The sequence below is a fragment of the Phytophthora parasitica genome, assembly GCF_000247585.1.
Source record: "Phytophthora parasitica INRA-310 unplaced genomic scaffold supercont2.3, whole genome shotgun sequence".
Classification (NCBI taxonomy): domain Eukaryota; phylum Oomycota; class Peronosporomycetes; order Peronosporales; family Peronosporaceae; genus Phytophthora; species Phytophthora nicotianae.
This window is the reverse complement of record NW_008648989.1, coordinates 1,317,876-1,329,561: the sequence shown is the minus strand read 5'-3', so window position 1 is coordinate 1,329,561 and position 11,686 is coordinate 1,317,876. Positions and strand designations below refer to the sequence as shown.

General features: G+C 51.6%; 6 protein-coding genes across 7 annotated transcripts in view; 2 read left to right on the top strand and 4 right to left on the bottom strand.

Moving 5' to 3' along the window:
- PPTG_21078 (hypothetical protein) overlaps nt 1-2,023 on the bottom strand; it is a gene marked incomplete at its 5' end in the record, with an annotated part of 7,748 nt that extends 5,725 nt beyond the window's left edge. Inside the window, 3 exons of the mRNA XM_008895531.1 lie at nt 25-1,468; nt 1,555-1,799; nt 1,855-2,023. Coding sequence (XP_008893779.1) covers nt 25-1,468; nt 1,555-1,799; nt 1,855-2,023 — 1,858 coding nt within the window. The remainder of the gene's footprint in view (nt 1-24; nt 1,469-1,554; nt 1,800-1,854) is intronic.
- A 565-nt stretch (nt 2,024-2,588) lies between these two features.
- On the top strand, nt 2,589-4,140 carry PPTG_01572. Of its 2 annotated transcripts, XM_008894907.1 has the most exons (7): nt 2,589-2,687; nt 2,761-2,841; nt 2,906-2,984; nt 3,055-3,134; nt 3,199-3,321; nt 3,403-3,583; nt 3,671-4,140. In XM_008894907.1, the coding sequence occupies exons 1-6, from the start codon at nt 2,634-2,636 to the stop codon at nt 3,580-3,582; spliced, it is 597 nt and encodes a 198-aa protein (XP_008893155.1). In that variant the 5' UTR covers nt 2,589-2,633; the 3' UTR covers nt 3,583; nt 3,671-4,140. The 2 variants fall into 2 exon arrangements, with proteins under 2 accessions (XP_008893155.1, XP_008893154.1); XM_008894906.1 differs by having other exon boundaries at nt 3,403-4,140.
- PPTG_01571 (hypothetical protein) lies at nt 3,851-6,658 on the bottom strand. Its single transcript, XM_008894905.1, has one exon. It carries the CDS (start codon nt 6,616-6,618, stop codon nt 4,435-4,437), a length of 2,184 nt encoding a protein of 727 aa, XP_008893153.1. The 5' UTR covers nt 6,619-6,658; the 3' UTR covers nt 3,851-4,434.
- An 80-nt stretch (nt 6,659-6,738) lies between these two features.
- On the top strand, nt 6,739-8,013 carry PPTG_01570 (hypothetical protein). Its single transcript, XM_008894904.1, has 2 exons — nt 6,739-7,700; nt 7,781-8,013. Exons 1-2 carry the CDS (start codon nt 6,774-6,776, stop codon nt 7,988-7,990), a joined length of 1,137 nt encoding a protein of 378 aa, XP_008893152.1. The 5' UTR covers nt 6,739-6,773; the 3' UTR covers nt 7,991-8,013.
- On the bottom strand, nt 7,976-9,991 carry PPTG_01569 (hypothetical protein). The gene has a single exon (XM_008894903.1). It carries the CDS (start codon nt 9,540-9,542, stop codon nt 8,205-8,207), a length of 1,338 nt encoding a protein of 445 aa, XP_008893151.1. The 5' UTR covers nt 9,543-9,991; the 3' UTR covers nt 7,976-8,204.
- A 240-nt stretch (nt 9,992-10,231) lies between these two features.
- PPTG_01568 (hypothetical protein) lies at nt 10,232-11,667 on the bottom strand (the record flags this gene model as incomplete). Its single annotated transcript, XM_008894902.1, has 2 exons — nt 10,232-11,554; nt 11,590-11,667. 2 exons carry the CDS (start codon nt 11,665-11,667, stop codon nt 10,340-10,342), a joined length of 1,293 nt encoding a protein of 430 aa, XP_008893150.1. The 3' UTR covers nt 10,232-10,339.
- Between the last annotated feature and the right edge of the window lie 19 nt (nt 11,668-11,686).

Sequence of the window (11,686 nt, the reverse complement as noted above, 5' to 3'; positions counted from 1 at the left end):
CAATAGATCCTGCAGACGTAGCACTCGCCGCCGTTACAGGAACCACCACCTTCGGAGCAGCAGGGTTCGGAGTCTCACAAGCACTGCACTTCATTGCATCCGGGCCATTGTTCACCATACACACTGCGCACTTCCAGCTTCCCTCCTTGGCCGTAAATTTCGAGAATGCCGCAGCGATTTCCTCCTTCGACTTCATTTCAGCGGGCTTGGCCTCCGACGACGCAGGAGCATCCTCATCTTCATCCGAATCAGATTCATCATCACCGAAAATCCAATTCACGTACCAGGCAACAAAATCATTCTCAAAGATCTTTCCATCCTTTTCGAGACTTGCAACAGTGCTGGCGTGCTCTTCCTCGTCATACGTAGATCCCATCGCCTTAAACAATTTCGGGAACAGCTCCGACGCAATAAAGTCATCTCCATCGGATGCAATCGTACGGAAGGTACATCTCGCCTTGTCTTCTTCTTCCTTGCGCTCCTCCTCCTCGTCACTCGACTCACCATCCGACTCAGCAAACTCATTCTCATCATTCTGTCCATACTCGTGCGAGGTGGATTTATTCGGAGACTCAGGCACAGGCACTTCAGCTTTAATCTCTGCGGTTTCACTTGACGTCACCACAACAGCGCGCGTTGGTTTCTTGTCAAACGGCGACGGACTTTTGACGAATTCCACTTCGTTCACCGTAGTGTCAACGAAGGCAAAGTTGACCAAAAGCCCCTCCGTGTTGGTGCAAGAAACAATAGGGACGGGAGGGAATGTGTCTTCATCGACCGGAACGGGCGTAGTCGAGTTCAAATTGATAGCAAAGCCCATTGGGAAAGACTCCTCGTCCTCAGCATTCATGGGCAAACGAGCTTGATACTTCTCCAGCGGCTTCCACAGTTGCCATTCGCCACCGTCGGGATCTGAAACAAGCAACTCAATATCTGCGCTCAACGAGCAGGTAATGAAGAACATTCGCCAGTCCGGTAAGAAAACTGAGAAATACTGGTGCCTCCGTCCCTCCACGTCGAAGAATCCGACAACTTCATCCAGTTCTACGCACTCGCCGTTGTCGAAAATGCAAGCCAGAGCGCTCGTCTCCTCGTTCTCTTCGTCATACTTGTGGTATCCAGCCAGAATCAATTCTTCCTCAGCCCAGTTGACATGATGGGCTTCAAGTTGTTGCTCGGCGCTGGATTCCGGCTGGGCGATAGAGCGAATGAACTGAAGGGATTCTCGCGCGTAGATGGCGATCGTGCCATCCACTAAACCGACTGCGATGTGCTCTCCCGACGGCGACCAGGCAATGGACGACGGGTCGGTCTCTGTGTTAATGGCATCCCTCGATCCTTCCAGCGTACACACTACCACCTGCTTCTCGAGTGTCAAAACTGCAAAGCGCTCGCTTAGGGGGTCTCTGCACCACGCGATCTCCTGTGCTTGCAGCTTGGAAAACGTGTGGAAAGGTGCTGGTGTTGCCTAAATATTAAAATAAAGAGACCATGCCGTCAGTTAGTAATTAACAACTCATAGAGCTTCATACCGCAAGAAATATGAAGCCATACCGCTTCTACAACGTGTGCGACTTCAAAGAGCGCGATGGAGTCTCCGTAGGCCACTGCGAGCGTGAACTCGTCCGGAGACAGCGCGATCCAGTAGGCGATGGACGGCAGTTGCACTTCCTTGGTCGCTGGCAGCTCGTGGATCTCCTCCAGTGTGAGCTTCTGTCCGTGGTCCACAGCCTCCTGTCGTCGCTTGGTGTAGTCGGTGCATGAAGCCTCCAGCGCATCGTTCTTGGCCATTACAAAACCTGCAGCAGAGGTATTAGATATGAAGGACCTCGATGGTAGCCTGGGTTGATTTACCTTTCTCGGTTGCTACGAAACTCAGGCCGAAAGCGTTGCCGTGCTGCAGCAGTTGCGTCTTCTTAGAGACCACCGAGGCGAAGCTGCTCGACGTCAGCGGCGACGAGTACTTGACGCGCTGTCTGCCGGCATCCAGCATGCGCACATGCTCCGTGTCCAGCTCCGCCATCGTCGTGCGTCAAGTGCTTTTGGCTGGTCCACGAAATCTACTTACTTTCCCAAAAAGTATTTTTCTATCGAAAAAGCACTTTGTTTTATTTTTTTGGCCAAATACTGGATAAATACCGTAGAGCACTTGATCTACGGTAATGCATACCTTTCGATACCAGTAATGACACATTGTTGTTGGATGGCATTCAGACGAAAAAAAACCATTATCTTTTTGATAATGGATTGTTTTAGTCTGAATGCCATCCAACGGTATGGTTTATTTGGGTTATTCGGAACCCAACTCAAAATAGTCCAATGTTGGGTCGTTATAAAAAAAGCTTGGATGGCATCCGAGCCAATCAACATACGTCACGACAAGATTTTGGAACTATGTTAAAAAGCCAACCAAGCCTTTATTATTACGACCCATACTTGACTTTTTTGAGTTTAGTTCCGAATAACCCAAATAAACCGTGCCGTTGGATGGCATTCAGACGAAAAAAACCCATTAAAATTTTAATAGTTTTTTTTCGTCTGAATGCCATCCAACGGCAAGTTTTATACTTTTTTTGATACCGTAGCAAAACCGGTTCTTCGATTGCGACCTTTCGTGAAGATCGACGCGGAAAATGGCCACGGCGATGGAAGTGCAGGAGGACAGTCTAGGCGAACCTGATGTGAAGGTGGCCATACAGAATGAATATGCATGCACTTATGCGTTTATAATGATGACCCGTTGCTCATCTCACCCGTCAGGTCATTCTGCTCGGTGATTCGGCCGTCGGCAAGTCCAAACTGGTCGAGCGCTTTATGATGAACGAGTACCAGCCGCGACAGGTCAGTGTACATTTACTGCTACATACAGAGTGTTGCCTGGTATTAACAAGCTCTCGCTCTGCAGCTGTCAACATTTGCGTTGACGCTGTTCCGGAAAGAGGTGGAGCTGGATAGCGAGAACGGGAAGCGCACTGTGAAAGTCGGCGAGTAGTGATCTTGAGCGATAGTGTTGTTCAAGTGAACACTGTGCTGACGCTTGTGTATCGCTCATAGATTTCTGGGACACAGCTGGACAGGAGCGATTTTCTAGTATGCATCCGTCCTACTACTATGGAGCGACAGCCTGCATCCTGGTGCGTTAAGTAACTCTTTCATGCTTGAATTTGTCACGGAGAGTGTCCTGCTCGCTGCTTGTAGGTCTTCGACGTCACGCGGAAGGTGACGTACCAGAACTTAGCTAACTGGTACAAAGAACTTCGCGAGTACTGTGAGAACATCCCGTGCTTCCTGGTCGCCAACAAAATCGACGTCGACATGAACGTTAGTGGATACCGTCGCGGAGTACTCTTTACTGATATGACGCACTCACACAATTCTTGTGTCGGTGGTTTACCACGTCAGGTGACCAGCAAAAAGTTCAAATTTGCCGAGACGCACAATCTCGAGTTCAGCTTTGTTTCTGCTGCGGACGGCACGAATGTGGTCAAAGTATTCAAAGAAGCTGTTCAAGCAGCCTGCAAATTCAAGCAGGAGGGCGGCGATTTCATGTCAGACGTACTTGACCTCCTTGGAGAGAAATAAAGTACGTTCCTTTATCTAGGGACACGGTTCGGGGGGTGGAAGAGGTTCTGTTTCGAACTGACACCTTGCACATGCTGTTTTCAAGCAGACTGACCTCGCCTAACAAACTTTGCCTAACAAACCTTGCAAGATTTTAACTCAAGTTTTCAACACATTTCATCAGGCACAGAGCGAGAATCATGCCGATAGAATATCGTTAACCACCAGCGAGGCGATTGTGTTTCTCTGCAACTATCAGCATTGCCAACATCTATACGCTATGATCCATGAGTGCTCCAATGCCCCATCCTGACGCCAAGTATACTGCAATTGAAAGTTTACATCAGCAACAATTGTGCATCACAGAAACCTGCGGGAAGTGCTATGCCACTAACTATACTCTAAGCTAGAGAACAGCACGAAACGCTGAAACCTGTGCATCCACTGGAAGGGGATGGCCACCATTGTTCTTGCTGACTATCTTGGAGGAAGCAGTCTGTAGATTCATATATAACACACTCATCACTTCTGTAAGTGTAGCTTACCACGTCATTCGTCTCAATTCAGCTCTAATGCCATCAACTTTCCCATTTTGATCTCACTCATTGCCAATCCACAGAAGTTGATGGTAATGAAAACAGCTCGTACGATTCTTTGAAAATGCTTCTGATCTTGCTATTTGATTTTCTCTAATGTCGAATCCATCTTCTTTCACTTCAATTCAGTACCAGAACATGAACTTCTGGCAGAAGGCTTCGTCACCGCCAAACTCAATCAGTTTTGCAGGCAGTCGAAGATATCGTTCGCGACCTGGAAGCATATCGAGCTAATATCCCAGCATTCCAACAAGATCGGTCCTCAGACTGACTTAGCTTACTCTTCCATTGACGCGTCGGCGATCAAGTACGGCTGCTGAGCAACCAATGCAGCAGTTATTTGACGGCTTGGAGGGTCCACACCACATCCGCTGGCGGTGGCTTCTTGCAGCATTGCTTCTGCAAGATTTCGAGAAATCAAACTTTCGATGCGTTCTTTCAGTTGTTTGTTCGAGCCCGAGTCGTAAAACGCTTGACGGTCAAACGAACGGTCCAGTTGCTGCAAATAAGCCATAAGCGAGTACAGGTGTCGCGATGCAAACACGGTCGGAGATTCCTTGAGAAAACGCTCAGCTTGTCGTAAAACTTCAGATCGCAGCACCTTAGGGGCTTCCGTCGAGCTGAATAACCAGTCCAGACGCTTAGCAGCTTCCACGGACACGAACCGAACCTTACTTTCAAGAGCCATGCGCTTGTCCTTGTTTCTCAAGATTTCATCCGTCTTCAGCTGTTGCCGCAAAGACTCCAGGTCATCCAGTACCAGTTGGAAATCACGGTATTTCACCAACCACGCCAACTTCTGAGGACGTGTCAACTCCGAGTGAGACTCCATAAATTGTACGGCCTCATGCAAAGGAGTGAGCGACTTAGTGTCGTTGCATTCCTGCAAAATGCCATCACATAGAGCATCCACGTCGTCCAGGTGGTTGTCACGCAGCATCCAGTGAAGCGCTGACGCGTAAGCCTTCTTCGCTTTGCATTCTTGTGCTCTCTGGAGTGTAATGTGTTTCTGAGTTTGTGCCAGGAATTTTTTGCCATGACAGTACGCCAGAAGACGCTCCATCTTGTAATCCGTCGGCAAAGGTTCACGTGCCAACGCAGATCGAATCGCAATCGCACCGAACTTAGGACAATACTCATAGTATCGCACAGCAAACTGCCACATGCCACTACTGGCACCGATTTCCATCGCATATTGCAACAAAAAACGCTCTCGTAACGTACAGTCCGCATCGGGCAAAAACTCGTCGGTCAAAATCACGTTACTTCTCTGCAATAGATCAGCCAGATGCGCTGCCATCCACGAGAAGCCCAGTGCAATGATGTCCTGCAGTGCACTCTGAATGTCGTACTGCATAATAGCCAGGATAATGCAATCAAAATTGCCCATACTCTTCTCGTCCTTGTTGTAAACACAGAAGCAGTTGGCCATCAGAAACTCGAAGCGGTGCGCGATGGCCTTAGGTTCGTCCAAGAACAGTCTGGCCATCATCAGCTCGTACCAAGTGGAAGCATGGCTCTTCAGCACGTCTTCCTTGGCTGCCATAGTCTCCAGAAGTGTCGTAAACCCTGCGTTTGCCTTGATATATCCGTCTGTGTTGAGTAAATACTGACACGCATCGTTCCAGGTCTTCCACTCCGCTGGTCCGTCGTGTCCCATGGTTCTATTCGAGTTTCCAGCTCTTCCGGGCATCGTCAACAGCAGATTCTGCACTGCTTGAAACGCCGCTTTGGTCGACGCTCCAGTGAGCGACATGGTGTCACGAGAAAACAGCGACTTGTAGCTCGAATGTGAGGCTAATATACTCCAGGCACTGGGGCCGTCTCCCGTCATTACCAGGGACTGGATCGTGCTCCAGAAGGCTGGGTCTTGTTCAGGCTTCTGTTGCTTCTTCAGCCTCTCACTCTCAGCCTCTGTCTTCTCCAGCAACGTGCTGCAATAATGTTCCTGTAGCCACAACGCAAGCTCATAAGCGAGTGTTCTGTCGGCTCCTCTAGCTCCACCGCGGAGCAGCAGCAGCTCACACAGGTGCCAGATGGCTAGCGACACCTTCAGTAGGTCTAGGAACTCTCCTTCTTCTTCGGTATTGACGTTCGTATCCTTGTTTGCCTCCAGACGGTCTTCCAGAGCGAAGATGCACGTCTTCAGAGCTTCGCGGTATTCGCGACTGGCACGCGTGACGCCGAATGCGCCCAGCTGCGTCTTCTTTTGTGTACGTGTAAACACGTCGAAGGAGGCGGCCACTAGAGTGCGCAGCTCGCGAGGCATGGCGTCGCCAAACTCGCGGGATGAGGTCGAGGCAGCCACCCACTTACGCGAACTCTTACCCCATGCAGCGCCCGCCGTGGACCTCGCAGCTGCTGCATCCGTCGAGCGCTTGCCGAAGACCAACTCCTTCTCCACCACCGGCAACTGGCGCGTCGAGCGCAGGATCTCGAAGGCACTGGAAGTCATCGCCATTTTCGCCCTACTGCTCTCTGGTTGGCTGGCAAAGTGCTTTATGACTGGGTTTAATGTATTATAATGTCCACAATATGGGTTCAATATACTTCGTTAATAGGTTAATTGAAAAGCCCAATTGGGTTAATTTGATGAGCAATTGATGAAGCGTGAGCATGAACTCGGTGCGGCTGCTAGTGCTCGGGAATGGCGCGGCAGGAGCCGAGAAGCAGGCGCTGGCGCTTGGTTCGAGGCTGCGAAAGAAGCTCCTGGACAAGCACGCTCCAGGTCTGGCCTGCTCGCCCGTGGAGTGCGTTCGTGTGACGCTGAGAAGATCACACGTAATTCCACCGGTGCTGCAGATTTTCGGTGCTAAACTCACTCGCAATTCACTGTTCGGCTACAAAGAGCAAGACACGAGTCGACTGTTCCCTATGCAGAAGGATACGAACAGGTTAGACGTGGTTATCGGCTGTGGGAGAAGCACAGTGGCGCTCTGTGCGGCGATGAAGCTGATGAACCCGAAAAGAACGTTCAACGTGCAGATCCAACACCCACGAGTGCCGCTCACGTGGTTCGACGCTGTAGTGGCACCCAAACACGACTTTCCTAGAGGAAAAGGCAGTGCAAATAACCTGTTCCTGACGTCTGGTACGGTGCACAACATCCCGCCGAAGTTACTGCAGCAACACGGCTGTGAATGGAGCGATGAGTTTGATGAGAAGCTCCAAAAGCGACGAACGCGCGTCGTGTGGCTGCTGGGTGGACCATGTCGTGGCTTTGGATTCACTGAGCAGGACGCGGAGGAGATGGCGGATGAGTTTATCCGAGCGCTTCCAGGTGGTGATGATGTTGCAGTGTTAGTGACATTCTCACGGCGAACACCTCCAAACGTGCAGAGTGTTATTCGTCGTTGTCTAAAAGCTAGGTTTCCGGTGCCGGGGCAATTGCTCGTGTGGGATAGCACTGAAGATCGGAATCCGTACTATGCCCTGTTGTCCACGGCGTCCTGCGTCGTTACCACGCCAGACTCGATTTCCATGACAACGGAGGCCATCGCATCGGGCAAGCCGGTATTCACGATTGGTGTGGAGAACTGCAAGGTAACTCCTGCTAACGTTGATCTACAGTTCTCGTTCTTCTGGCACTAATATCTTTCGTGTCGTTTGAAATACTACTGAAGGGTAAATTCCTGCGCTTCCACAAGTCCTTGTTCGAGTCCAATGCCACAGCTCCATTCACAGGTGATGCTGTAGCATCAGCCCTTCGTGACATTCATGAACATTATGCATCCTCGGGTGCTGCTGCTTTAGAGACAGAGATCTCCACAATCATAGAAACTATAGCCACAGACATTCACACGGCGTTGAAGCAAATAGGCACTAACTCATAATAGACGCATGGATTCAAAGCAGATTTCATTCAGTATTCCTGACATCTACCTCAGTTTGAAATGCATTGAAGTGATCGAACAGCTTCTGGGTAGCGCAACTGGTCGGTTGTTTCCACATTTCTCATAGGTAAAAGTGTCGATCCGGAAAAGATTGATATGCAAGTGCTGGATTGGTAACTTGACCTTAACAGCGTCGAAATGAATAGCCGAAGCGTTACTCGTCGTCGCTGTCGTCCTCGCTCTCCTCTTCAGCGTTCTCCAGCCACTCAATGAAGGGCTGCAGCAGAGCCTTCAGCTTAGCAGCAAGCTCGTCCGTGACGGCCCAGTGAGCGTACTCCTTGCGAACGCCGTTGTTGGCCCACGCAACCAGACACTCCTCCTCGAGCAGGTCCTCATCGTACAACAGCTTCAGAAGAATCGGGTACGAGCTCAGCAGCTCCGGGTGCTCCACAGCGCAGAAGTGTTCGGCTAGTGCAAGCAGCTGGTACTGCGAGTGCTGGCCGTCAATGATCTTCTCAAGCACAGGAGCGTACTTGGCCACCTGATTGCTCGCCAGCACCTGCTCCGTGAACGCAGAGCGGAAGAAGATCACAAGACGGTCCGTGACAGGCAGAGCCGAGTACGTCTGCTGGCGACACAGCTCCTCAAAGATCTCGGTCTCCGAGTGGCTCTCGGACAAGAAACGCTGCAGGTTAGACACAGCCGAGTCCAGGGCGTTCTCGTCATCCACCTGGAGGTTGTCCAGCGTAGCGACGACCTCCTCAGTCGCCGTACTCTGCATAGCAGCAGCAGCAGCGGCCTCGATGGCTTCAGCTTCAGCGGCACGGGCCGCCACAGCCTCAGCAGACAAGTCCGTGTGCCACACCACCTCGTCATCTTCAGCGTCGGACGCGTCCTTATCGGAGTGTTTGTCCTTGTGGTGTTTCTTCTTCTTGTCCTTCTTGTCCTTCTTGTCCTTCTTCTCTTTCTTGTCCTTTTTCTCCTTCTTTTCCTTCTTCTTAGTAGCCGACTCGTCCTCGGGCTCGTCATGCGACGACTTCTTGTCTTTCTTCTCCTTCTTCTCCTTCTTGTCCTTCTTCTTCTTATCGTCCTTACTACTACGTTTAGCAGCAGTGTGCTCCTTAAAGATGAAGGTCGTGAGCTTGTGGTTCATGTCCACAGGCTCCACAGCGCCACAGGCGTAGCACTTGTGGAAGATCAGCTGACCCTTGAACTTGTACTTAGTCTCTGGAAGACGACAACCAGGGCACAACACGAAGCCCTCAATGTACTTGGACAAATGCTGCTGCATCATACCAGCATCGAATGCTCCGTTCACAATGGCTCGATCCGTCTTCTCGTCGTACTTGGACTGGGCTCCAAGCTCACAGCCGAAGAACTTGCACACCTCGGCGGTGGAACGGTGAAGCGACGTTGCAATGTCCGCACAGTTAACGACCAGAGTCTTGATACCGTTGCCACGGCCTTCGATCTTGGCTTGAAGTCGCGGCATCTTGTAGCGGTACTCGGGGTCGTCGACCGGCTGCGTTCCTGCAATGTTCATGAGCGACATCTTGGTCTACTGGGTCTTAAATTTGAGGGAGTTGCGGATTAGCTAAAGAAGAGCGTTTGGTCCTGTATCGTGAGCGAGATCACGTGCTCGGCTGAAGATGATGGAGAGGAATGGTGGCGGAGGGGATGATCCGGGGGATGACGCACAGCTTCCTGTCTCTTTCGTTTCCAGGTCGACGCACTACTCGAATCAATTTGGTCGCACGGGATTTGCAAACGCATGCACTGAAGCCAGGTCGTGAGGGTCGCCGGGCGTGGAAGGAGAGCAGACTTCGAGCTGTCGGGGAGGACGGTCGAGGCAGGCGTGGAGGACGCGCGGAAAGGGCGGTCTTCGGGGGTTGTAGTCGTCGACGCTTGCGGGCCAACGATGTCGAATGGGAACTGACGCGGAAAACTAACTCCACGAATGGCGCGCCCCTCTCCCGAAGAAACCAACGGTAACGCCACACGAGTGGCTGAAATTAGATTAAAAGTGGAATACTATTGGTTGAAAAGGAAAATGAATCAAACAGTATGTTGCAATCAGCCTTACTGAAAGCAAGGTTATCAGCATGTGGTTGATTTCTCGTCTTTTGATTCGTCAAAAAGAAAGAGAAAAAGATGATTCGTTACTTTTGATGGGTGTGGTCACATCAGTGATGTGTACGGAACATAAATTATTGACTTGATCAAAGTATTGGCCAAGTTGAAGCTGATCACAGAGCCTGGGCATTTACATTGCAATCCAACAAAATTGACGCTCGTTGTTTATATCTTTACGCTACCACGTCAAACGGATGGGGGTCTATATCTACCAGCTTAAGGCATGGAGTCGTCAGGGCGCTTGATGATCACCGTCTTGTTCTCAAGGTAGTTGCGCAGACCCAGCTCGCCCTGCTCACGGCCGATGCCCGAGTTCTTGAAGCCTCCGAACGGCGTGTTGGGCTCAATCACCGTGTAGCAGTTCACGTACACGGTGCCGGCACGGACACCGTTGGAGATCTTGATGGCGTTGTCCAAGTTGGACGTAACAACACCGGCACCCAGGCCGAATTCCGAGTTGTTAGCACGTTCAATGACCTCGTCAATGGTCTTAAACTTGATGATCGACATAACGGGGCCAAAGATTTCCTCACGGGCGATAGCCATGTCCTCCGTCACATCGGCAAACACCGTCGGCTCAATGTAGAAGCCTTTGTCGCCCCAGCGCTTGCCACCGCAAACCAGACGAGCGCCGTCCTTCTTGCCAGATTCAATGTAACCCAAGATCTTGTTGAACTGGTTGGCATCAACCTGCGGGCCGTGCTGAACGGACAAGTCGAACGGGTCGCCAATCTTCATGGACGAGGCGGCCTCACCCGAACGACGCACAAACTCATCGTAAATTCCCTCCTGCACGTAGACGCGGCTACCGGAGATACACACCTGTCCGGCGTTGAGGAACAGGCCAATCTGTGACTGCTGGATGGCGGCGTCGATGTCGGCGTCGTCCAGAATAATGTTGGCGGACTTACCGCCGAGCTCAAGAGTGATACGCTTGAGGTTGTCCACGTGTGACGTGCGCATGATATTCATGCCCGTCTCGGTGGATCCCGTGAATGCGATCTTGTCCACCTTCGGGTGCTGCGCGAGGTGGGCGCCAACGGAGGCACCGCCGCCCGTCACAACGTTCACCACACCTTCAGGGAAGCCAGCCTCGACGATGAGCTCACAGACACGCAGAGCCGTCAGCGAAGTCTGTTCGGCAGGTTTAAGTACCACCGTGTTACCGGTAGTAAGCGCGGGTCCAAGCTTCCAGGACATCATGATTAACGGGAAGTTCCACGGGATAATTTGGCCGCAAACCCCCACTGGCTCCTGCTTAGTGTAGCATAAGTAGTTACCCGGGATGGGGATTGTGCTGCCGTGCACCTTGTCGGCCCAACCGGCGTAGTAACGGAGCACGTTGATACACGCCTGCACGTCCAGGACGCGAGTCAAGAAGCGCGGCTTGCCAGAGTCCAGCGCCTCAAGCTCGGCCAGCTCGTCACCGTTCTGCTCAATGAGGTCCGCAAGGCGGTTGAGCAGACGCCCACGCTCGGCAGCGTCAATGGTGCGCCACGGGCCATTGAAAGCAGCACGAGCAGCCTCCACAGCGGCGTCGACATCGGCAGTGGTGGCCTCAGC

Coding starts and splice junctions, on each gene's coding strand:
- PPTG_01572 (XM_008894907.1), top strand. CDS start 2,634: ATGGCCACGGCGATGGAAGTGCAGGAGGACAGTCTAGGCGAACCTGAT. Junction 3,135..3,198: donor GAGCGACAGCCTGCATCCTG/GTGCGTTAAGTA, acceptor CGCTGCTTGTAG/GTCTTCGACGTCACGCGGAA. Junction 3,322..3,402: donor AAATCGACGTCGACATGAAC/GTTAGTGGATAC, acceptor TTACCACGTCAG/GTGACCAGCAAAAAGTTCAA.
- PPTG_01571 (XM_008894905.1), bottom strand. CDS start 6,618: ATGGCGATGACTTCCAGTGCCTTCGAGATCCTGCGCTCGACGCGCCAG.
- PPTG_01569 (XM_008894903.1), bottom strand. CDS start 9,542: ATGTCGCTCATGAACATTGCAGGAACGCAGCCGGTCGACGACCCCGAG.
- PPTG_01570 (XM_008894904.1), top strand. CDS start 6,774: ATGAACTCGGTGCGGCTGCTAGTGCTCGGGAATGGCGCGGCAGGAGCC. Junction 7,701..7,780: donor TTGGTGTGGAGAACTGCAAG/GTAACTCCTGCT, acceptor ATACTACTGAAG/GGTAAATTCCTGCGCTTCCA.